This window comes from Argopecten irradians, chromosome 14 (genome assembly GCF_041381155.1).
Source record: "Argopecten irradians isolate NY chromosome 14, Ai_NY, whole genome shotgun sequence".
Classification (NCBI taxonomy): Eukaryota; Metazoa; Mollusca; class Bivalvia; order Pectinida; family Pectinidae; genus Argopecten; species Argopecten irradians.
This window is the reverse complement of record NC_091147.1, coordinates 17,598,065-17,624,850: the sequence shown is the minus strand read 5'-3', so window position 1 is coordinate 17,624,850 and position 26,786 is coordinate 17,598,065. Positions and strand designations below refer to the sequence as shown.

The 26,786-nt window shown below is 35.5% G+C and overlaps 3 protein-coding genes across 6 annotated transcripts in view; 1 reads left to right on the top strand and 2 right to left on the bottom strand.

Annotated features, from left to right (window-relative positions):
- The window catches only part of LOC138307267 (nuclear cap-binding protein subunit 2-like), a 39,060-nt gene extending 21,421 nt beyond the window's left edge, over positions 1-17,639 (bottom strand). The window contains exons 1-5 of one of the 2 annotated variants that reach the window (XM_069247912.1): positions 17,493-17,639; positions 13,971-14,152; positions 11,811-11,949; positions 11,278-11,369; positions 9,488-10,059 (exon numbers count right to left, since the gene is read on the bottom strand). In XM_069247912.1, the coding sequence (XP_069104013.1) occupies positions 10,041-10,059; positions 11,278-11,369; positions 11,811-11,949; positions 13,971-14,152; positions 17,493-17,561 (501 nt within the window). In that variant the 5' untranslated portion in view covers positions 17,562-17,639 and the 3' untranslated portion in view covers positions 9,488-10,040. Of the gene's footprint in view, positions 1-9,487; positions 10,060-11,277; positions 11,370-11,810; positions 11,950-13,970; positions 14,153-17,492 lie in introns of those variants that run through there. The other variant, XM_069247913.1, reaches the window with a different exon arrangement.
- On the bottom strand, positions 723-5,646 carry LOC138307325 (kelch-like protein 1). Its single transcript, XM_069248006.1, has 2 exons — positions 5,535-5,646; positions 723-4,591 (listed from the first exon to the last, which is right to left on the bottom strand). Exon 2 carries the CDS (start codon positions 4,575-4,577, stop codon positions 3,042-3,044), a length of 1,536 nt encoding a protein of 511 aa, XP_069104107.1. The 5' UTR covers positions 4,578-4,591; positions 5,535-5,646; the 3' UTR covers positions 723-3,041.
- Positions 17,640-17,686: 47 nt separating the features above from the next.
- On the top strand, positions 17,687-25,017 carry LOC138307553 (GPI mannosyltransferase 4-like). Of its 3 annotated transcripts, none has more exons than XM_069248353.1 (3): positions 17,687-17,822; positions 20,237-20,403; positions 23,305-25,017. In XM_069248353.1, exons 2-3 carry the CDS (start codon positions 20,292-20,294, stop codon positions 25,011-25,013), a joined length of 1,821 nt encoding a protein of 606 aa, XP_069104454.1. In that variant the 5' UTR covers positions 17,687-17,822; positions 20,237-20,291; the 3' UTR covers positions 25,014-25,017. The 3 variants fall into 3 exon arrangements, with proteins under 3 accessions (XP_069104454.1, XP_069104456.1, XP_069104455.1); XM_069248355.1 differs by lacking the exon at positions 17,687-17,822 and adding an exon at positions 17,870-17,943; XM_069248354.1 differs by lacking the exon at positions 17,687-17,822 and adding an exon at positions 18,075-18,152.
- Positions 25,018-26,786: the final 1,769 nt, after the last annotated feature.

The window sequence follows — 26,786 nt, the reverse complement described above, 5'->3', positions numbered from 1 at the left end:
ATTTATTAATTAATTGATATACAGAGTGTCCAATAAATTATGTTAAACATTCAAAGTTCAATATTTTCTTTAATACAGTATGTAAAGGACCAGGATTTCATCTCCAAAAAGACTGCAATCATACATTTTATATTTTGATTAACAAACAGCTTAACAAACAAATCTAGTTATTGGTAATCTTAGCAACTATTTTCACAATATATTTGAAAAATGGGGTCAAAACGACGTTGTCCTTGATATTTGTGTAATCTTTGAACAGTGGCATTGAAGATTTGTTATTATAATTTATACTGACTAATTCATGCATTAGACAATATTTTCTGGTGTTGGTGATTTTTTTTCTCTGTACTTCTGGTAATACTCACAAAGAAAGATTTGAGTTGTTAAAAAACTTGAGCATAAATTGACCAAAAACACAGTTTGACAAAGTATTAAACAATTGACAGTGCCTGTGTAATGTCCTCATGACGTGCCATAACATCAATGGTTTTCAGCAGAATCAAATTATTATTTCATATTATGCATACAATAAAACGTTTGATTGCATATTTTCATATACCAAAATATCTTTTTTGTTGCTCATCATTGTCATGAGTAATAATATTTTTAAAGTGTAACCTGATTTATGGGACACCCTGTATATGGTGCCGCTCTTATGAAAGCAGCAGAACATATTCCTCTCAATTAGGCCTCTTTCTAATGAAGTAACACAGATACATGTATTTTCAAGACATTGCACAAACTTTATTGACAAATAGAAGTTAGATATAATAAACAACAGAAATGATTAACATAATTATACTCTATAACATATAGTATAACATATATTACTATTGCAATGTTAGTACAGCCAAGCCTTCTATAAAGGATACCTCTATAGAGCACCTGTCTACAAAGGACAGACTCATCAACCCCATTTGGTGTGATTTTTAGTATATAATTGACCTCTGTATAAAGGGCACCTGTCTATAAAGGACCGACCCATCAGCCCCATTTGGTGTGGTTTCCTCTATAATCAATCTCTGTATAAAGGACACCTGTCTATAAAGGACACCTGCCTATAAAGGACTGACCCATGGGTTCCATTTGGTGTGGTTTCCTCAATAATCAATCTCTGTATAAAGGACACCTGTCTATAAAGGACACCTGCCTATAAAGGAATGACCCGTCGACCCCATTTGGTGTGATTTACTATATAATTAACCTCTGTATAAAGGACACCTGTCTAAAAATGACTTTTTGTTATGTCCCTTTGGTGTCCTTTTATAGACAGACTTGACTACTTCTTCTGATGAAGATTCAGCCTTACTGTCATACAGACATTAAAGTTTGATTATCAAAATAAATTGATAAAGACTGTTGAGTTTATCTACTTGATAAAAAGCATATACATGTTACAGAGAACAAAAATGAGAGCAAATATATGAGAACTTGTCTTAAAACCTTCAAAAATCTATCAAAGAGATGAGGCTTACAGGCCTATATACATATAATTGTTTAATGAGTATTAATTATATTTGTTCTTTGATGTGGACATGTCTGTAAAAGCATATCTTTAAAATAAAATAATAGATGAAATTAGAAATACATGTATTTGGCATATGTTTAAAAATATGATTAATAATGGTCTGCTATAAAACTTCAAAATATTATACTGATAAAATATTGTAGGAGTTATATGCTGTACACAGGGAACTAGCACATTTTTAACCAACAGTATATATATACATGTATATGTATGGTGTCGGTTACAAAAAATATGTGCCAGGTCCCTGTGATGCTGTATTTATACATATATATAGCATAGAGGTAGAACTTCACATAGACAAGAATTCAAGAATTATGCAGAATTATTCTGCTTTGCATAAATATAATCACATTGAAGTTATACTGTTCATGCTATTAATACTTGTTGACAAGCATATGTATATTGAACTATGCATCTTCGATATTCAAGGGGCTACTATCACTTTCATTATATCCACATAACGACAGTGATAGTAACCCCTGGAATATTGTGGATTATATTAAACAGGTACTAAAAAGTGTTGGATAGAAGCAGTCAGTCAGCTTTGACCTACTGTTGGCAGAATTTCAAACATGTGTACTGGGTCGATTGTTAGAGCATCTAGCTAGTGTTTCGATTCCCCAGAGTTCCCCTGTTCAAACCCCAGTCTGGCCATATACTGCTTTCTTCGCTCACTCTTACTTGGACGTAGAGTCAGAGAATAGAGGAATGTTATACATCCATGCCATTTGGTAACCACAATCCATCAATACACAGAAATACAAGTAGAATTTTTAACACATAACTCACCTGTTCAGCCATGTCATACGGCTATGTCATAAATATTGTAAGACACCATGCGTAAAAACACTATTGTGACGTCACAGGTAATAATGACGTCATGATCAAAATATGACTTCGCACAACTGTCTCAGTAGACGGAAATGTCAAATCAAAGCCTTAATTTGCCACACTTATATCAAAATGAGATAGTTTCAGAGAAGAACTCATTTACCATGTATACATTGTATATGGAAATGGCCAAATTTAACCTTTTCAGCCCCATCCCTAGGGCCCCTTGTGGGTCAGCCAATCATTTGTACAACTTTGAATCCACACCCATTAGGGATACTACCAATGCAATTATATGTGCTTTACCAAGCTTACTTTCTGAGAAGTAGTCATTTCTATGAAAATTGACAAATTAACCCCTTAAGCTTTTAGTCCCCCCCCCCCTTCAGTTGCCCTGGGGTCAGCTCAACCATTTGTACAATTTTGAATCACCAACCCATAGGGATACAACATTGCAATGCGAATGCTGTCCCATGTATTAATATTGCCAAATTGACCCCTCAGGCCCCCATTCAATTCCGATCAGCAATTAGAAGTCAATTATTGAAGAACGGACGGATGGACGCTGTATGCCACAGTATAGTGCAATGTGTACAAGCTGTTTCTGCAGATTTCTGTAATAAATCTCAAACCAACTTTGTGAATTTGCCTCAGCATATACTTTTACAATTAAATGTCAATTTCAATCTTCATCAGTATTGTCCTCAAAAAAACTACCATCAGAGTCATCCGCGATATCCTCATCCTCAGTATCAGAGTGTGGTCTCAATCGCATTCCTTGGTACAAGTCCTTCATCTCCACCTTCTCGTTGTCGTCTTCCATCGTCGCCCAACCGAGACGGACTCTGTGAACTGCTGAACAACCCCCAGAATTTATGTCAACACCAGCAAAACTGTGCAGACAACCCACTCTTCCATTGGGGGAAACACAGATTCGTTCTCCTCCTCCATCTCCGCCCCAAGGGCCATAACTCTTGCCAAGATTTGTCTCAAATTTAATGCTATCCATCATCCAGCCGCTGTGTATGATAACCCGGGTGATGTATTCCGACTCCTGTAGTTTGAAGCTTTCGACCTTGGTGCAGTTATGTGAGTCTGCCTCCAGTCCACCTGTTAGGATAGTGTTGTCCGAGTACCTGAAGGTCAATCCTCCAACAATCGGGTCTCTCTGAGAATGTGGAGACCAATATCGCAAATGAACATCCACAGATGTGAGTACAGCCTCTTTCTTTGGTCTTGGTACACCAAAATTACTCCTGAGGAAGAAGTGTGTCCCGTCCTGACCACCGACTCCATATTGGTTAGGACTATATATGTACCCATTAACCTTTAATGTCCGTGGTAACACCCAGTTTCCATATGTTTCCTGACTACGCTCAGAATTTTCTTGAAAGGTCTTCACACTATTCATCAGATTTTCCACAGCTTTGTCTTGGAAAAGCCTTGGATACTTTGATAGATGTTCCGTGACAAGGACACTGTCTAATAAAGGAAGTCGGACAGCCCTGAGTAACGATACAGTATCATCAATACTACACATCGTCTTGTCAGTGTACTGTAGAACGCCTCTAAACAGGATCATCTCCTGTTCTTTAGGATTCAGTATCAACCCGTCTTCTGAAATCACCAACCCTTCCATTTGCAACATCCTCAGCAACATTTTTACAGTTACCATGGAGATGAAATCCTCTGTGTTACAGATATATTCAAAGTCTCGTGAAAATGTCTGCATAGCTTTCTTATCGAGTGCCATTGCATTATACTGGTCAGCGAGACACCAGACTCTCACACAATTATCTTTGTCTATGTTGTCCAATAAAAACTTCTCGCACGAATCCTTCACGAAAACCACCTGTAGGTAGGTGGAAGCGATGAACAAAGAAGCAACAGTATCCATGGAGACCTCGATCTTTCCTGTGTAACCAAATGCAAGAATTTGACACAAAGAATCAAAGTCCACCTCATGCAACTCTGCTTCATCTTTTTTGCCGTTGATATCCATGTGAAGAAGTGCTTTGAAATATTCTGAGAGTGCCGTGAGTACGAGCCTGTGGGTACGGATACTGTCCTTACCAACCTTTAGTGTGATGTCACAGTACTCCTTGTTGGTCCACGCCATATATAACGCCTTCAGTAGGGAGCTGCCATGCTCAGCACACACAAATTCTGTTGATTTGCCGGAGCTGTCATCCACACTTGGTTGTGCTTCTAGATCCATTTCTAGAAATTTACCTAAAATATGATAATCAAATATCTTAGAATCAACATAATCATCTTGAATTACTTAATGTCAAACTTGAGTCAACCTGTTCTTAACACAATATTTAGTGGAACATGTAATTACATGAGAGATGTCAAATTGAATTTGCTGGTGAAGCAAGAATACCATCGATTAGTCCTAACTTTTGATGATTGTGTTGCGACATAATAAAACCATGCATGTAAAAATATAACATCATCAACACTATGATGTGAGACTTATTGACAGTAGTCGTACTTCGTCCATATCCGTCTCTAAATCTCTATATTGGTAGCTACAGAGTTTTGAGGTCCAAGGTTTGAACCCCGTCTGGTCACTTCTCTTATAGATGTGTATCGTGTACTAGATACAAGATCTAGTAGATAAGATAGATTAATTAGTTATCAATATAATTCAGTTAGGGAAAAATCCGTTATAATATTGTTTGCAGCTGATATACACATTTGCACAGTTGTTCCTGTCACAAGTCTAAAGATATAATGTACGACTTAATATATACAAACTGTACGCATGTAGCAAGGGACATTGGAAAAGAGTAACATTGTATGATTATGTGTGTATCACATATAGTTGTTGATGTGTTCGACTGTGTTCATTTGTCAGGTCCCTGTGCAATGTACCGTGTCTTCTGTCCTCCACTACTGTACATTGGGGAAGCATGTTTCTATACATGTACGTGTTCCACATGAGCTTGACGTTCTGTCAAGAATTTAAAGCACAAATATATACAAACACCCTTTTAATACTGGGGGTATTCATAAATGTATTTGTGTATTGTGCTATGCAGTTGTATGTCACTACATGTATGTGTTATCTGTCTGATCATTGATAGAACGTCAAGCTATTGCAGTGCTTCGCTTAAATAGACACAATGTATGTAACAATAACCACAGATCTATTGTTGAGGCTGCATACCTTTCAAGAAATCCAATGTCCTTTAATTTACTGTTCACACACAAAACGAATATGTCAATTCGTGATCCGTACTGGCGATGGAAATTCCGTTTTTCCTATTGATCATGATCATAAAAATGTTTGCACCATTCAGTTTTTCAAACATTTTTGTGAGTTGGACAGTCGGTAGTTTTACTTTCGATTTCACCAAAACAGTACTTGGCCCTACAAATGTATATTATGTAGGCCTACCTAAGGCTACCTAACTATTCATAAAAAGTGATATCAATACAAATCATACTGTTTATACAAAATATACACATTATAGACTAATTCCAATAGACTTATATCATCAACTTTAAATTTGTTAAGATATCCTTATATATGAACACAATTAGTTTTCAGGTCATCTGACCCGAAGGGTCAGGATGACCTATTGTCATCACGTACCGTCAATCGTTGTGCTTCGTGCGCCGTCCCCCGTGCCTAAACTTTTCATTCAAACCACTTCCTCGCAATAACTGAAAGGCCCAGGGTACTTATATTTGGCCTACATTGTATAGCATGCTGGGATGAAAGGCTCCCAAGTTTGTTCAAATGAATGACCTTGACCTTCATTCAAGGTCATAGGGGTCAAAAACGCTAAAAAATTTAAACAACTTCTTAACCAAGAGGCCCATGGTACTCATATTGGGCCTGCAGCATGCTGGGATGAAGGGCTATACCAATTCAAGTTTGTTCAAATGAAGGACCTTGACCTTTATTCAAGATCACAGGGGTAAAATAGGCTAAAATCCTTTAAACAACTTCTTGTGAATAACTAAGAGGCCTGATACTAGGCCTGTGGCATGCTGGAATGAATGCCATGGCTACCAAGTTTGTTAAAATGAATGACCTTGACCTTCATTCAAGGTCACAGGGATCGAAAAGGCTGGTGTCAGGGTCATAATAAGCTCAGACTGTCTAAGTCTGGTGTCAGGGCCATAATAAGCTCGGACTGTCTAAGTCTGGTGTCAGGGCCATAATAAGCTCGGACTGTCTAAGTCTGGTGTCAGGGCCATAATAAGCTCAGACTGTCTAAGTCTAGTGTCAGGGCCATAATAAGCTCAGACTGTCTAAGTCTGGTGTCAGGGCCATAATAAGCTCGGACTGTCTAAGTCTGGTGTCAGGGCCATAATAAGCTCGGACTGTCTAAGTCTGGTGTCAGGGCCATAATAAGCTCGGACTGTCTAAGTCTCAGAGATATAATAAACTCCGACTGTATGTCTGGTGTCTCCCCCGTCTGAGCATGAAGCGGGCAGGGCCCCTTTGTCATCAATGACCGTTCCTCTCCACGCTTCATGGTGAGCTTACAAGAGGAATGGGATGCATTCTGGGTGGTTCCATTATTTACATAGAAATATTTAGTTATTTTCCTGACTTGCTACTCAGAAATCTGTTTACATGGCCCAAAAACCAAAAGCTATTGTGAGATTAGATATAAGTTTGGTCAAAGTCAAGGAGCTGAGTGCTCCAATATTAGCTAGCCAGGCCACTGTCAGTTCAAAACCCAAATATCCCCTTTTAAGTACACACTACTTTCTAATCAAAGCATTAGCTAACACAAAAGTATTTTCAAGATATTGTACAAATTTTATTTTTAAATCAATACTTTTTAATTCTTTTTTTCAAAATTCTCTAATTGGTTCTCCTTTAATTAACTTTTTTTTAAAATTTATACCATGATACATTCTTCCAGAATGCATTTTTACAATTAGATATAATTTTATTAAGATATCCACTTCTACAATTTGCCAAATAGTTTTCAAAATTAGGTTGTATTTTTCAATTTGTTTTATTTTCAACATATGAATGCATAATAATCAAGAAATAAATAATTCAAAAATATATTTTGGTTTCGTTAAAATAGGACCAAATAGAAAAAAATGTCCCTGTTTAAACCCTCATAACTTGAAAGGGGACTCTGACCTGACCTGAATTTCATGTCATATCATGACCATCTGACCCCCAGGTATCTGTAAAAAAAAAATGCTGTATTCGACACAATAAGCGCCCCCATTCCTATAAGCACTCCTTCCCTATTTAAAAGTTACTGGTACTTTGAATTACTGGCAGTGAATGCAGACTGAAAATATGACATTTTTGCTGATTTCCTTACAGTTTTGTTTTGCAAATTGATTTAAGACTTACTTTGTTGAATAATTTTATGAAAGGCAATTAATTAAGTCCAGATTTGTTTCTATTAAACATCCAATTATATGCCTCAATTTTTTTAAGTACCCTGGGCGCTTATTGGGTCAAATGCTGTAATACTTATTGGTCATGGCAATCAGAGGACCCAAATTGACACTCCTCCTTTATTACGTGATTAAATCGAAATGACGTTACAGTACTTATACAATGCATTTTTATCGGTTTTTAACCCTGAATGGGTCCAAACTTGACACACATTTTTATTTAAACAGTCAATCAGAATTGCCCAAGTATGTCATGAGGGAATGTGCATACGTAATGAGAAAGTGTGCACATTAAATAGCAGCTACAGTGGGAAGCCACACAGATGCCATCAGCCAATCAGCTGTCAGTATGATCAGGAGTATTTCACTAGACTAAGTGACTTCACCAGTGTAATGGGTCACATGATCACACAACTTTTGTTAAATAATCAGTTACTACAGTGGTACTTTTGGGCAGAGAAGCGCTGTACCATAATTTACTAATACACCCCGGTTACCCATAGGAACCTGGCATGTATATATATGTGTGTGTGTATACTGTTGGTAAAAAAAATTGTGTTAGGTCCCTGTGCTGCTACCCCTCATTTCATGGATTACAACATTACTGTTAAGTTTTCATTGAAATTGAAACTATTTGTTTACAATGTGTTGTTCAAACATTTTTTTCTTCACATATAGTAACCTGGTTAGGTAGCATGGTATTTAAAGTTTTTGGAATACAAAGTAACTTGTCTAAACCTCACCCTGTACATACCGGAAACTTGTCCATACCGAATAAATTGTGTGATACTGACATTATTATTAATATATTATAGTAACCAAAACCTGTATAATCAGGAACCTGTCTACTCTGAAAACCGGACTTATCTTGGTAATTTAACTCTACTTTTCTTTGCAAAATTAACTTGGGCAAACTGGCAAAGATGTTTCCACAACATGGAACAATCAAAACAAGCACTATCCATTTATGCCTTTAATTCAATGCTACTGTCCGATCATGAGATTCCTACAAGAGTTTTACCAGTACTGAAGACAGTGACAGCTTTTCACTTGTATATTTTTTGTGAATACTTTTCACTTAATCATACCCTGCCTCCATTCCGTTCTGGACAAGGTCTGTGGAATTATATTTCTATAGTGCTCAGTAAAATATTGTTGTTCATTCCTTATGAGTAAACTTGTTAGATTTTCTAACGAGAATTATCATGGCATCCAAGTGAGCAATATCAGAAATGTGAGCCATTGAAATGTGCTTACAAAACAGTAGACATGGAGGTGGGTAAATAAATGATCATTTTATGTTAGAAATGTTGGATACTGCTGAATTAATAATCGCAAATTTACTTGACATCATTTTCACCGCTGGATGTTTAGCAGAGCTATATATGGTTGATAGGACGGAGTCGTAGCTGTCCATCATTCAGAACTACGTCATCACCGCTATAATCATGAAAACCGGACACCTGTATAAACCCAACAAATGTACTGGTACCATTAACATACGGTTTAGACAAGTTATACTGTATAAAACCTTTTGCACATTTACACACAAGATTTTTGCCCAGTTACATTGAAATTGACCCAGTAGGTTAGGAGAAGTTGTCCCGACAATATTTTATCATCAAAAATTTGGACTCCAGTTCTTCTGCTAAATAAAGATGAAATTGCTCATCACTGCTAATGATGACTGCTTTACATAGTCAACAAATAAAGAAAAGAAAAGGAAAACATCTAATACATTTCACATTTATTCCATTTTCATTCAAATCTTTCAACATTTTAAAAACATTTTCACTAACTTTCATATCCATAAGATTTCACCATAAAATGAAAACCCATCATTCACATAGTCAGATGAAGTATAAAATGAGAAGAAACTGTGTCATGAATGAGACTGAGGTATTTTATTCTGTCTTTGCATATATTACAGAGTTAACTTCCGTGTTGGTAGGTATCAATTGTGACATAATTATTTTGTGAACGCAATTCACATCGTTTTCTCCAAAAAGAATGATGTTGCACTCACAAACTAATGACGTCACAATCAATACCTACCTGCAAGGGCAGATTACCCTGTAAAATGCAAATACAGAATACCTAAAGCGCCCTTCGCTTCAGTGCAACAGATCAACAATACTAAACAATGATTAAAAGTTTCACTTGTGTAGATTTCGTCTATTTAGTCAGTAGTGTGTGTAGTTACATCCCAAAGATGACATACACTTGAAATTCCAGCCACCCTGAATCCTCATAGGTACGATGTAGGCGAATTCTGTATATCCAGTGTGATTCACATATAATCCAACTTCCTGTGAAGATAAATAAAATACTTGTTACTAACAAGGAAATTAACAAGGAATGCACTCTCGGACTAAATTGTTCCTTTAACATGATTAAATAATATATTACCATATTCGACCCAATAAGCGTCTGTGTCCATATAAGGGCTCATCATCCGTTTTGAGGCTTCCATTTCAATTGCCAAGGCATAAATGATAAAGACCAAAACTAAACAAAACTGTACAGATTTGCAGTAATAATGCCTTATCAGCATCTTTTTTTTTCAAATTTTTAAACGCCCTGGACGCTAATTGGGTTGAATACCGTAAATGTGTCTGTGCAGACATATTTTCTTCCTTTATTCCTCACTGAATATCCTATTGTCAACAACTATATTAAGACACACAGACATATATACAAGTCTGATTAGTCGGTTACAGAATTTTGTAACCAGTTTGCAGACATCCGACCGAGTAACCAGTTTTAAAACCATTGACAACCCTAGTTTATATTGATAGTAAATCGGTGATAAAGAAATTTCAATTTAGTTGGAGTAGTTGGTCTCACTATGACCTGTCTACAAATGAATGCTGTAATCTGCAGTACAAAGAATAGCTTGATCGTTGCCTTTATAAATTGGTACACAATAGCTATTTTTGTAGACCAAACCGGTACCTCTTATGTCTAGAATAGCATAAAATCCCTCTTATAACAGCGAATTTACCTTTTCATATGCATGATTTTAACTATCTCTAATAAATGTACTGTAGTTAGGCTAGTTGACCTTTTGCACACCTTACCAAAATCAGGCCAGATCAGGTATATATTGTGATCGTATAGCTATCAGATTAGGAATTTTAATGATGTCAATATTGAAATCTCTAACAATATCATGGATTTTGTCAATATACAATATATTTTCATAAGATATGTAAAATTATAGTTTTATGTACAATTTTGTAATTTTGCTTCATGGTTATGCAGCAGAATTGACTTCACTGAATTGTCCCTTTAATCAATTTAAAATAAGTATTGAATATTTATATGTACAAAGTTAGAAAAATGAATCATTTCAAAGTCAACAATAGATCAATTATATAAAGCTTTTATAATAGTCACTCTATGCACTGTCATTGGTAGTCAAGTTTTTGTCTCACAAAATCTAGTTAAACTTCATTTCAATCTAGATAAGAGAAAAATGGTATCACTTTTAGTTAAAAACAGATCTAGATGTGAGGAAAACTTACTGATGATCAGGTTTTTGTCTGATTCGACCAGCAACAATTTTTCCATATCCCCCTCGTCCTTCATCAAAGTCTGTTCTATATTCGTCTCGTACCTGAAAGGAGACACATATTTATCCGATATCTAGAAGAACCAAAGATGGCTGTCAACATTTTTTATATTATGAGATTCAAACGAAAATCTTTCATATAAAACTAAATGCTTTAGATGTCATATCTATTCAGAAAAGATTTATGTACAACAATTTATCAAAGCTTATTAAACACAGAACACAAAGAACTGCCATTATAACCTGAACTTATCTCCTATAACAAATAAAGGAACCAAAACTTCTCTAGGAACCAAATCCATGGTTGTAATCATGTTACTGTAGATGGAGTCTTAATTCCAAGTCAAGAGAAAAACAAAATTAAATAAATTAAAAGAAGGAAGGCCCTATATTTCAACCCTTCTTTTAAAAGGTGTTTAATACCAGACATTATTTCATTTGGCCAAATCATAACTCGTAACCGTGAATATCAGAACACATAATCACCTGTCCTCCACTTTTCCCCCTTCCATACTGTCGACCCTCTTTGAACCCTGCGTCCCAGTCTGTTCTCACAATCCTGTCGTCCAGTCGTGTCCCGTTGACATACCTTAAGGCGTTTGCAGCATCCTCACGAAGGTAATATCTTTGTTAGTTAAGTGTCATTATGTTTTATTAATTTCTTATTTTTAATCGTAAAAAAAAATACAAAATTTTGCCAAATGATAGAGTTGATAACCTTATGGCGATATTTCTTAATTAAAAATGCCATTATTAATCAGGATTGTAGCAATGACGGGGGAATACCAGGTGAATCTGTTATTTATGCTCTATTGGTGCCACAGTCCACACATTGGTAAAATCACACATGAGGATCGCTTTGAATAACCTTTGACCCTAGTTATGTTTGTCAAACTGATAGATGTTGACAGACGACGCTAATGCATTGTCATCATTGCCTTCATTGTTTTTATAAGTGAGTCTCTATTAGAAGCATTAATTAAAATCCTACTTAAAATCTTCAAATCATTTAAAAACTATTATCAGAGATTGTTCATATGAAAACAGTAAGGGAGTTTCCCATGGAAAGTCAATTACTTGGATATAAGCAAGTATTAAGCAACAAAACAGTTTTGCACGAAACCATACAATGCACTCTTCACAGGTAAGAACAAAACGAGTACACATGCTCGATTAAGAAGCAAGTATGGGGTATTATTACTAAGTAATTCTTCACTCTTTTGTAGTTTTTGCATACAAAGGTGTGTTTAAAGTCATCAGAATGGAGTATATAGTTCTACTGAAGTAGTTTTTTTTTATTTTGGAAAGAAGAATCAGGTTTATAAGGATGAACATTGTAAAACATTAAATAAATCTAGATATGTTCTAAATTTCCCTGTGGTGTTGCTGAGATTTACATTAATTGTGATCAGCAGGGTATGTACAAGCACATAGGCTATTTTTAGACAAAGACATTTACATGTTCTATTTATATATATTTTTACTATGCATTTTTGTCGAAACTGTACATAGGTTAAGATAAATTCACAAGGATCATCAAGGATCACGATAATTTTGATCGTCATAAAATGCTGAAATACTTGTCTGTACATGTACAGTTAATACTTTATGCTTTTATTTCCTTTTAGATCATGTAAGGCTTAAAATAACCTTTTTTGTGTACATTCTTCAACTGGTACTGGAACAAGAACATGAATGTTCGTCTTCAAAAAGTAGTATTGTATAATTAGCTAAAAATGACAATCGATCGATGGGTGTGAATTGAATGAACCATCCAATCCAATAATTGCACAAAATGATCGGTTCAATTTTGTGCTAAAATTGCCTATTTATGGCTACTTTTGTCTTCCTTGTAAGCAGTGAAGAGAATGTTGAATGTTTTTCTTACATGTTTTTTTTTACAATAAATGGTGAAAATTATTGTAATGGAGAAATGTATGGAGGCATTAACACTGTAATTTGTGTTTTTATTGGAAGATTGTTGAAATCACAAGTTGTGTTCTCATACTTACCCGATTAATCAATTATAACATTTTTAATCAATTATTGGATCGATTGAGGGTCATCTACATATGTAGTAGTTAATCGATTTTGTAATTGCTGATCATCAATACAACACAATCAAAAACAATGTGACTGGAAATGCTGTAGAGCTGATCTTAAAATTACGTGAATCTGAATATTTTGTTTACAATAGAAAATCAGTTGATATTTCTGATTCCAATTATCAATTATGAAATGAGGTCAATAAAGCATTACATGCTATGTTTTTCTGCTCTTCCTACATTGTAACTGACTTACTTCTTCATAAAGAACTCTAGGTCTGAAGGCTCTGAATTATATCCCTGGTCAAGACATTACCGTATATCATAGTTGATAAGTGGTAGTTTCTGTTCCTATTTAATCATGATCAGTGTTCATTATAAAATGTAACGGTAGCTGAAGTGAAACAAGTGTTTGTGACGGTTGCCGGTTGGGTTGTGTTGTTCTTTCTAAAATATATGAGAACAATTGTTTGTAATAAAAACATATGGTAAAAACATTATGATTATTAATTATCATTACATAATGTTACACTGTAAAAACATTTCATCCCTCAGTGACATTACATGATTGTTACAGCTATATGTTATTGATAAAGGATACTCTAAAAAGCAAAATCCACAAGGAGTTTTCTGAACTTTGTCCAGTCCCATAATAATCCTCTTGACATCACCACATTTAGAGAAAAGTTCGTGAATCTGTTCCTCGGTTGTATAGAAAGATAAATTGCCGACATACAGAGTAGAACTCTGCATTAAAAGTCTCTCTTGATCTGCACGATTGCCCTGCAACAACATAACAGTAAATTTTAAATTGTATTTCATGCCAAGAAATTAATGCATCAGCATCATCTCAAAATCATAATTGTTGAATGGTAATAAACATATAATTAGAACATATTTACTAAGTATTTGGGAAAGCTTCTGTTAATGTTTCGAACCTTAGTTTAGCCATGCATTTATTTTGCTCCTAGTACTAGTACTATTAAAGGCCAACTACCTATATAGCAAAATATAACTGTTTTTAAAAAACATGACTAACATCAGAAAATATATACCAATGACCTAAAACGAGGTAACAACACCAAACATATGCAAGATTTCATTGCATAACATATGAAAACGATGGTGAGTCATTTTGCTGTTTTGCCGTCTGGCGCAGTAGTCAACTACGTACCGTGCTGTCTGTATTTGGGATGACGGCGGGAAACATAAGACAATGACCCGCGTTATAAAAACTAACATTTTATTTATCTTAATTAAATTGTTCAGAAGGTAATGCTATATGTAGTATTGACGGGAAGTTAATAGCTTTTGCAACTCTACAAAATTATCCATCTGGTTTTTACATTCCCATTTTAAAAATTACAAGGTGTTTCGGAAAGGTAGTGTGCCTATTTAAGAATTAACGTGAATAGATTTTTTATGTTATGGAGATATAACACAAAAATATGATTGTATTCTCATCAAGCGGTTTATTTAGAGTACACTCAGATTTTTGTGTTATATCTCCATAACATAAAAAATCTATTCAAATTAATCCTTATAATTCAATTTAGTTCAGATTTATAATCTCTTCAATACTCAAAATTCATTTTGGAACTCTTTTGTCTGAAATCATTACGCCGCCATCTCCGCAAATCAGAAGCAAAGTCACAAACGTCAACAGCATTTTGTTCCTTTTTGGGCTGATAAAGTAAATTTTCAAGCCAATAAAAATGCTCGTAACAAGCAAAAATGAATTATATAACAAGGACATAGTCATTCAGATCCCCCGCCAATGGAGATATCAAAGCTGAAGTAAGTTTGATTGTGGAGACTTATGTGTATGAAAAAAAAACCAGGAAAAAGGAAGTTGAGCTAAAGAAAGATGGAGTATAATTCAAGTAGAGCGGGGCTGCAATTGTTGAATCAGGTATACAGCCTTGACATTTATATTAGACTATATACACAAAGATGGGTGGAGTTTTGCAAAGTAACATTTACCATTTACCATGATATTTTCAGCAATGTTTCCATGGTAACAGAAAAAGTGCAAAAAATGAAAACCTAAAAATAGCAAAAGGTACTACTAGACAATAAAAAGAATGTGTCTATGAAGTTTCGTGGAACTATCTCTGCTGGTTTTAGAGTTATGCTCCGGAAATGAACCTGCTACAAAAATATGATATTTTCAGCAAAAAAATATGTTTCTATGGTTACAGAAAAAAGCATAAAAAGTGAAAACCTAAAAATAGCAAAAGGCACTACTAGACCATAAGAACAATGTGTCTATGAAGTTTCATGGAAATATCTCTGCTGGTTTTAGAGTTGTGCTCCGGAAACGATTCTTACACAAAAATCTGCCATTTTCAGCAATGTTTCCATGGTTACAGAAAAAAGTACAAAAAGTGAAAACCTTAAAATAGCAAAAGGCACTACTAGACCATAAGACCAATGTGTCTATGAAGTTTCGTGGAAATATCTCTTCTGGTTTTAGAGTTATGCTCCGGAAACGAACCTGGTACAAAAATATGATATTTTCAGCAATGTTTCCATGGTTACGGAAAAAATGCAAAAAATGAAAACCTAAAAATAGCAAAAGGCACTACTAGACCATAAGACCAATGTGTGTATGAAGTTTCGTGGAAATATCTCTACTGGTTTTAGAGTTATGCTCCGGAAACCATTCGTACGGACGGACGGACGGACGGACGGAACCCATTTGTATATCCCCCGCCAACTTCGTTGGGCGGGGGATAACTATAAAGTATACTACACTTGCCATGTTATTAATGACCACTATAGTGTGTTCCAGATAATGTCCATTACACTGAATGGAATAAAGTTATAGAGGTAATGAATTTTATTGAAACAGACTATAGTGGTCACATGAAAGTGAAGGACTTTCAAAAATGGCTGCTCAAAGTAGCGATCCAAAAAGATATCGTTTGCAAAATGAGATGGTTCTTTGTTTTCAATACATGTCACTACATAATATAAGCTTATATGCGTTTTGAGAGAAAAAATATCTCCATTATATTGATGTGTGCCAGTATGGTGGTCACCCTTAAGCTTAATAACAACAAGAAACGACAAGAAACAACAGCACGTTAAATACAAGGAAAAGTTAGTGACAATACAAGAAACGTTATTTAGTACATTAAAATAAACATTTCTACCATGTTTTACGAAGATTGGTGCAAAAATGAAGGAATTAGAGCGATTTGAATATTCTGAAATCGGCCGCTGGTCAACGATAGATCAAGTGACAGAGGTTTGCCGTGCTGTGGTAGTAAACCTGACCAGTCGCCGATCTTGTAACACTAAAACAACTATAAAGTCTTCAATTTTATTCCAATCTTAATGAAATTTTGTTCATAGATGCATTAGGCTAAAAAAAAATGTCCGTTTAGGGTCCTTCTACCCTATATAGATTTTAGCCTCCAAACCCCCCTCTGACACTTGATCTATTGTTGACCAGCGACCCATTTCAGAATATTCAAATTCCAAAGCTCTAATTCCTTCATTTTTGCACCAATCTTCATAAAACTTGGTAGAAATTTTTATTTTAATGTACCGAATAACATATTTTGTGTTGTCACTAACTTTTCCTTGTATTTAACGTGTTGTCATTTCTTGTTGCTTGTTGTCGTTATTAACTGATTAAGGGAGACCCCCAGTATGGGAACCACTGCAGTAGGATTATTTCCCTTACAACAGGTAAGTCAACCTGACTTGAAATTCCAGAATTAAGTTTAGAAGGCTTGAGTAGGGATTCCGACGAGAGACATCTATAAAACGTCCGAATATAAAAGAGTCTCGAGGAGGATTCTGAATCGGATAAATACGGGAGTGTCAGTGTCCCCAACATGTAAAATAGAACACTGGTAAAACTCATTCAACCATTCATTTGCACTGAATTTTCCTGATGGTTATATACAGTACAGTTGTCAATGGAGAACACATAAATTTTCATTTGCAATCACATATGTTTCTCAAATTCTGAATGGATGTTGTTGAATGGTTTGTTTTATTTTTTCAAATGAACTGTGGGCGAGAATGGTGCGTCAAAACTGGTGACACGAAAATTTACAAAGCCGTGAACGAAAAACACGTAACGTATAATGGATGTCAGAAAACTAACCTTGAAGTGTTGGTCTCTGTAGGAACTTATCGCGGCAGAGCCCGATGGTATGAACATTTTTGTGGTCATATCGTCGGTTTTACTTTCGACTCACGTCGAACTCGGTTTGCTTTCTTTTTTTCCACCTATCACACCGGATGTTCAACACGCCATGTTCAACACGCCATCTGGTGGGAACGTCTACAACCTGAATAGTTAGTCGTAGCTGAAGCGGACTATCATTTGTGATACTCCAGGAAATGTGAAGTACGTAAACTTTAAGTGCTCAGATGTAAAATTTGTAAAAAATTATGAGACGAAGACAGCATAATCATCTGATGCTTTTCACAAGTGAGTATTTTAGATAGAATTTTTATTAAATTTTATCTAAGCTGAAATTGAACTAATCCATGCAAAGGATATTGGAGCTGCATTCGATCTTCTGTAAAAAGATGAGCGATGAGGAGGACGTGTGAGTGACTGTATTTTCTTGGATCTTTTGTCTGACTCATTATTTTTATCACAATCATAATGCTTTAAGAAGAAATAAGCTGAAAATGCTCATTTTAGATAGCATCACGTGAAGATTTATGAAAAAAAAGAGTTGCAATGGATTTTGCAGGTGTGACTCACCCGCTTCTAACCATCTATGACGTCACCTGTCTAGCAGACGATTCTTTGGTTGGTTGTGCGATAATATAGTGGCAGTGACAGCCTTGATTTACACCGCTTCAAAATTACAAATGTGGAGCATAGTTCAGACATGGTTATGTTAAAGAAGATACAATATGTCTATAAAATGCGTTTTGATAAATATTAGATTTTGTAAAGATTGAGAAAAGGTCACAGTGGCCTGTATGGCAAGAAAAAAAAAAATTAACCATTTAGATGTTGCACCCTATATATACCCCTAAAAATCAGGCTTTTAAAGGGACATGAACCTTAAATACCGTATTTGACCCAATAAGCGCCCAGGGCGCTTGAAAAATGAAAAAATGAAAAGGTGCTAATAAGACGAAAATTATTGCAAACCAGGGTTCTTTTTAAAAGCCGGTTGCCGGCAAAAACAGCCGTTTATTTCCTTATTTACAACCGGCTATTTTTGTCAGAAATAAATATTGGTCACCACATGGGCCTGTGGCCCCAAACCACCTATTATCAATTTTCAACCTTCTATTAAAAAACTTAGTGAGAACCCTGCAAACCTATACAGTTGAGTGTAGTTTTGGTCTTTATATATGCCTGGACAATTACACCTCAAAAAGGGGGATGGGCGCTTATAGAAGAAACATATATACATAGAGATTGGAAACTCCTTTTTTGTCTATGTTGACAGGCAGAGGGACCTCTGGTTTGTAGGCTTTTTGCCTTGGCTAACTACTTTTAAGTGTATTCTTTTAAACATGATATTTTTGCATCAACACAAAGTTTAAACATTATATCATGGCTTGATGTGATCAGTTTTCCCGATTGATGTTTTTTAATATGATTTTTGAAAGCATGAAAATAAGCAATTTTACCTGTTTTTTCGAAAATCAGGCATTCAGAACCGGAAGTGTGTTTTGTTTTATTAATAAATTAGTTAAAATATTATTTCTTCTATCCAAAATCGTACTCAAACCACCTGAAAATTACTGAACTTTTACACCATATCAAAGTTATTCTTTTATATTCAATTATTTAAAAGTTTATCTAAAAACCCTAAGCACATACAGAGGTACATCTGCTGATCGTAAAATTGGAGGAGTTGCCAATCTCTATGTATATATGTTTCTGCTTATAGGGACATGGGCGCTTATTGGGTTTAAAACAGTAAGTTGTTCTGTATGCTTAGATATGGTTTTCAGATGTTTATTGAATTTTTTATTACAATGATTGGTTATCTAAAAACAACAGGAAAACGTGGGGAATACCTACCTCAAAAATGATAAAAATAGACCGTCATATTCTATTTTTGGAACACAAAACAAAAGCTGGCCAAAAGTGAGGTTAAAATGAACAAGAAACTTGCTGACATGACAAGGAATATTTGTTTTCCACATTTTAAGATTATTTTCTAATTTACGATGGTTGACAAATGAAGTTTAAGCCATATTTGTTATAAAACGATTTGTATTTAGCGTAAGAATTATAAGTCAAAAGTCAAATGAGACTTTTCATTCAAAGGGCACCGCGAAGCGAGGTTCCTGACTTATTGCACATATTTACATCACGCAAGTAAAAAGTGGGGAGTTGCTCCCGTCTCTTGCATTTCAGCGATCCATTTATATTTACTTACTTTCCATATCGCGCATGTAACTGACTCTTGACGTACACTGTTTTCTATCAGAATTCGTTTGTGTTCGCTTCATCCACGTTTTTGACCCACCATTTTGTTTACATTTGTGCAGTGCATTGTGGGAGGTCAACACTACTATACTATCGTTGCAAAAATTCGACCGGGCCGGTTCAAAATACAGAACGATGGAATTTCCATTATAATTATTTTATTTGACACAATTGCACAATAACTGATATATATTACTTAGTAAGGTATCTGACACGTCTTAAATATGTATTTTACTCAAATATACATGGTTTATTTAGGTTCATGTCACTTTAATTCTGCCTCCAGGCTGATTTTTTGACTCTTTAAAATTACCATATTTATTCCATTAGATGCACTGTCTCTATAATAAACACCCCTAGTAACTTTTCCAGCTGTAACTTTAGGTCACAAAACTTCCCATCAAAACGTCAAATGGTAATTGTGTATTTTGTTTCAGATGAACACAATGCCAGTTAATAGTGCATCACTGATGAAAACTGTCGACACCTAAGATGAGGAAGTGCTATGCTGTACTGTGGTTGGTGCGAGCTTTACTGGTGCTATTGCCACAGACAGCGTACATACACCCCGACGAATTCTTCCAAACAGTCGAAGTTGTAGCAGGTAAAGTTTTATAAGGCAAATTACTAGTAATATAATAAAACTGGCCTCATACCATACTTCGAAAATTCTTTAAAGGGAAGATTTACTGCTTACAAAAGTTTGGAATCTACCTTAGGTATATTTGATTTACTTGATATTAAGGTGGCAGTGTACAGTAGATTTGAAAAATTCAGCAAAATAAAGTGCAGGCTTTAATTATGTCCACACAACTTTTTAACCTTAAATAACACCTATATAAAAGTATATATATTTTTAATCTACACAACATCAGATGGTGGGCTATTCAAATCGCTTTTTGTCCGTGGTCCGTCCGTCCTTCCGTCCGTCCTTCCGTCCCGTCCGTCCGTCCGTTAACAATTCTTGTTATCGCTATTTCTCAGAAAGTACTGAAGGGATCTGTCTCAAATTTCATATGTAGGTTCCCCTAGGGCCCTAGTTGTGCATATTGCATTTTGGGACCAATCGGTTAACAAGATGGCCGCCAGGCAGCCATCTTGGATTTTGATACTTAAAGTTTGTTATCGCTATTTCTCAGAAAGTACTGAAGAGATCTTTCTCAAATTTCATATGTAGGTTCCCCTAGGGCCCTAGTTGTGCATATTGCATTTTGGGACCAATCGGTTAACAAGATGGCCGCCAGGCAGCCATCTTGGATTTTGATACTTAAAGTTTGTTATCGCTATTTCTCAGAAAGTACTGAAGGGATCTTTCTCAAATTTCATATGTAGGTTCCCCTAGGGCCCTAGTTGTGCATATTGCATTTTGGGACCAATCGGTTAACAAGATGGCCGCCAGGCAGCCATCTTGGATTTTGATACTTAAAGTTTGTTATCGCTATTTCTCAGAAAGTACTAAAGGGATCTTTCTCAAATTTCATATGTAGGTTCCCCTAGGGCCCTAGTTGTGCATATTGCATTTTGGGACCAATCGGTTAACAAGATGGCCGCCAGGCAGCCATCTTGGATTTTAATACTTAAAGTTTGTTATCGCTATTTCTCAGAAAGTACTGAAGGGATCTTTCTCAAATTTCATATGTAGGTTCCCCTAGGGCCCTAGTTGTGCATAATGCGTTTTTGGATCGATCGGTCAACAAAATGGCCACCAGGCAGCCATCTTGGATTTTGATAGTTAAAGATTAATATCGCTATTTCTCACAAAGTACTGAAGGGATCTTTCTCATATTTCATATGTAGGTTTCCCTAGGGCTCTTGTTGTGCATAATGTGTTTTTGGATCGATCGGTCAACAAAATGGCCGCCAGGCTGCCATCTTGGAATTTGATAGTTAAAGTTTGTTATCGCTATTTCTCACAAAGTACTGAAGGGATCTTTCTCATATTTCATATGTAGGTTTCCCTAGGGCTCTTGTTGTGCATAATGCGTTTTTGGATCGATCGGTCAACAAAATGGCCGCCAGGCTGCCATCTTGGAATTTGATAGTTAAAGTTTGTTATCACTATTTCTCAGAAAGTATTGAATGAATCTGTCTCAAATTTCATATATAGGTTCCTCTATGGCCCTAGTTGTGCATATTTCGATTTGGGACCTATCGATTTACAAGATGGCCGCCAAGGAGCCATCTTGGATTTTGATAGTTGAAGTTTGTTACTGCTATTTCTCAGAAAGTACTGAAGCGATCTGTCTCAAATTTTATATGTAGTATGTTTGCAAAAGTTTGAAAAGCAGAGAAAAGATCCCTCTTTCCATTGTCAGACATAGATCATTCTTTGGTGGGCGCCAAGATCCCTCTGGGATCTCTTGTTAATCTACACAACATTTGTAATTTTTATTCAGAGTTCAAAATTACACCCCCTCTAGGAGAATTTTTTTTCTTGAACACAGTTTAAAACCAAGCATCACTGCTGTGATAGCGGAACTGGGCCTATTTCAACATAGGTATATCATTAAACTTTTGAGCAATCTTACCTTGTACCGCGGCTATCAATTTCTGCTGCTACAGTATTGAGTTTTTCCATCTTAGACGCAGATTCGGATACCCTCTAAACCATTAATCTCGAACCCATTTTGTTGAATTTCTTTATTCAAATGTGAAGCCTGCATATAATTCTCTAGATTGAAATCACCAATTATTGGACATATACCTTTTTTAATTTTTTATGCATATAATTATAAAACTGGCTTTCTGCTTAATAAAAATCTTGCCCATGGCCATTTGGTCTTACTGTACACTGCTACCTAATGAGCTATATTATTGGTTCGGATATATATCATGAAAATATACTTAAGAATATCACTTATAATATTATTTTATATCAAATGTTGTCAAATTAATCACAGTGAACCAGCTTGTAAGATTAAAAGCATTATATATATATACTTAAACTTTTAAAAGACATTGTGCATCAGTAGATATTAAAGTGAATAGTCGGGCAAAGAAAACCAGTCTAAATGCGTTCATTGGCCTTCCAAAAGTTCTCACATATTAATATGACGGTCAAGTTCTGCTTGTATACGTTTCCCAGTTCTGACCATTGAAATAAAGAAAAGTTGAAAGCATTGAAAGCGAGGCTACGTGGAAATGTAACCACGGACTTAGTCAGCCGGGAGGACATTTTAGGATTCCTATATTTAAAATTATTTTCTACGTACGCAGACAGATTTTGACGAGAAAGTTTATTTTCCTATTCCATAAGAAATTATACTGGATACATTCACACCATTTTTACCGACTTTAACCATCCTTGCCCGACTGTTCACTTTAAAACAAATTAAAAAAATGAAGATTTACTTCTTCATACTTTTTTTTTTTACATCTTTCGAGAACTAAAAACTTATATTTCAGTATCTCATCAATTAAAATTGAAATTGGATAAACACTAAATTCAAATTCTTCCCTGTGAATTATGGTATTAAAAAAATCAATGTTTGATGGCTATTTTCAGGTGACATCTTGGGGCTGGACACATACAAACCATGGGAATTCAACTCAACATCTCCCATACGTAGTGTAACTCTACCGTTCACCGTCCTGGGACCGCCACTTCTCTTCTTCAACTTCCTCACACACCATTTCCCGAGACTTAAAACATCCTACTTTATCCTTGTACTGCCGCGCCTAATCATGGTCCTACTAACTCTTGTTTTGGATTTGTCAGTGTTTTACATGTGTAGATGGCTCAGTCTGAATGAATGGATGGGTCTGATCTTTGTATCATCAAGCTATGTGACACTGACATATTTGACAAGGACATTCACAAACAGTTTTGAGACTGTGATTTTTGCACTTCTGTTACTGGTGTTAATAAGAGAGTGGAAATCAACTCGAAGTTCAACAATTCTCAACTTTAAAGTACTAAGTACAGATATCAAAGATAGTAAAAAATCAAAGAAAAAATTTAAACCCAAAAAGAAGATAAAAAGTACTTTTATAACTGAAATTCCTAGGTATAGACCCTATGAATGTATAACCAGTAATTTTCTTCCACTGTCCGCTTTTCTCGTAGGAATGATTGTTGTAGCGGGCATGTTTAACCGGCCGACATTCCTGATATTTTCTAGCATGCCAATCTTTTTCTGGATTCTATCTTACTACAATAAGACAAACAAATTTAATTCTATCATGACAATTGTGATATTTTCTGGTCTGGGATTCTTGTTATCGTTTGTTATTTTTGTATTTGTAGATTCAGTTTACTTCAATCCCAAGATACTATCAACTGTTAAAAGTGATTTTGAAAATTGTCAGTCTTCACAAAAAGACTATATCATTTGCCTGAAAGACACCATTACAAAATATGTTATTGTTACTCCATGGAATTTCATAGCCTACAATACTAAACGTGATAATTTGGCGCAGCATGGCATACACCCGTGGTATGTCCATCTCCTCGTCAACATACCGTTATTGTTCGGACCAATGTGTATTGCTATGTATTATTATTTAGTTAAGTTTATCACGGACATCTACAAAAGGGCCTGGAGAAGTCACAATCTGGCATTGCTGTGTAGTAACTTTGTACCGTTGATTCTTCTTTCATATTTTCCTCACCAGGAGCCCAGATTCCTCATTCCATTACTACCGATTATGACCTTGATCACAGTTAAAGTTGTGACTTCTGTGAACTACAAAGTATTTATGTGTACATGGTTGGTTTTTAACATGTTGTTGACATTATTGTTTGGATTTTTACATCAGGGAAGTTTGACTTCTTGTATTCAACATCTTCAGAATAACCATCATTCCAATTGTAAGACAAAGGCACCCTCATCAAAGCAGTGTTTTTCCGATAAGGATAAATTTATTTTCTATCATACATATATGCCTCCACGTCATTTATTTTTGAATAAAAATGCAAACAATCAAATTGTTGATTTACAAGGACAGAACTGGTCGAGTCTAAACAGTTACAAACCAAAGACAGTGAAACATGATGTGTATGTGATATTACCCGGGACATTAATCCACGAGGCCAAACAACATCTAAAGTTTGATATCATTACTAGATTTCCTTTACATTTAACAATGGAGGACCCGCCAGATCTGACTGTGGTTCTCACTTTATATGAAAACTTTACAGGTCAGAATATTTACAAAGTATGGACAGAACTATCGTCACAAATGTCGTTATTTATTATTAAAATACATAGGTAACATTCTCAAGTGTTTGTGTTATTTTTAACTCATTTGTTCGAAAAACCAGTCAGTAATGTATCTACAATTGTATCTGTATTCTTGAAATGACTAGCCATACTGTAAGTCAACTTTGAGGCCGAGGTGGACAAGTAGTAAGCTATAAGATATACAAGTTCTGACATGTTACAGCTATCCTCCATCTCAAGATTGCAAGTTTGAAACCCACCTACAATATCGGCTGTCACCATTTACTCTCTGTATGTTTGTGTTTTTAGGTCATTTGACCCAAAGGTCAATGAATGTCGAGGCCAATCATTGAACAAACTTGGTAGCACTTCATCCAATCATGCTATAGGCCCAATGTTAGTACCCTGGGTCTTTTGGTTACCATAATGAAGTAATTTGAAACAAAAGTTTACGCATGGAACACAATGACAGACTAATTAAGCATGCCGGGTGATCCTAACCCTTTGAGTTGGATTCGATAATTCGGGTCAGATGATTTTGACAAGGAACTTTGTCATCAATATTTTTAAGAAAGTATATACATTGACTTTGTAAAATCTGCTAATTGGTTCATATTTAGCACATCAGTTTTGACTGATTATATATAAGACCATATTGAAATTTGACAATTGATTGAAGTGTCTTGTGGCAGTTGCTGGCTTGCTGCTATGCAGACTTCATGCATCGGATGTATGAAATATTTAAAAGGAAGAGTAGAAACAGAGTATCTTCCCTTTGAGTGACATGGATCATAATATGGTGGGTCAACGTCATGATAACAGGGTGCCAAGATCTTTCTGGAACATATTTTTCGATTTTGGGGCAACCACTACGCCAGGACCATCTCAGGATCATTCTAGGCATATAGAAATGAGTGTATATTTCATATGAAATTTTATGAAACGAGTCTTAGAAGTTTTTATTTTTGCGAGTCTTTGCAAGCAAAAATTATAACTTCAAGACAAGTTTCATAAAATCTCATATGAAATGAGCACAAAATTACTTACTTTTTATCACATAACTACAACTAAATACATTTTGAAGAATCTTGCATCAAAATGTATTGCGAAAAGCCATAGGTGGTCGCCATTTTGTCTTGACGTCCTCGAAATCGTGAAATCACTGGATATTAGGCGAATTGTGTGATAAAAGTGTAAATGTAACCCCACTGAAGGTTGAATTTGAGAAGTTTGAAATGTGAAAAGTTTATAGATGGCACACTGTGCACAATGGTGAATAAAGCACTGTCAGATGACCTTATAAAAAAAAACAATGTAAACCAATGTACAATGTGTTTGAATTTATTGCTGAGAAGCATATCTATAATAGTAACAATCATGTGTATACAATCTTAATATTGTTTGAATAAATTCTTCAAGAGCATTGTCAAATTTAGTTTTCTCTTTATCCAGAAACAGGATTTTAAAGTCACATTGTAAGATACATATAAATTACAATTCTGTATGTATGAGCGACAGTTACTCTGATTGTCACCATTATCTATCGCAGTATTGACAAACTTCTCCCGTATCGTCACCATTATCTATCGCAGTATTGACAAACTACTCCGATCGTCACCATTATCTATGCAGTATTGACAAACTACTCCCGATCGTCACACATTTCTCAGTATTGACTCCCGTCGTCACCTGTATTGACAAACTACTCCCGCGACATCGTCGTCACCACTATCTTCGATGTATTGACAAACTACTCCCGATCGTCACCACTATCGTGTCGCAGTATTACAAACTACACCCGATCGTCACCACTATCTGTCGCAGT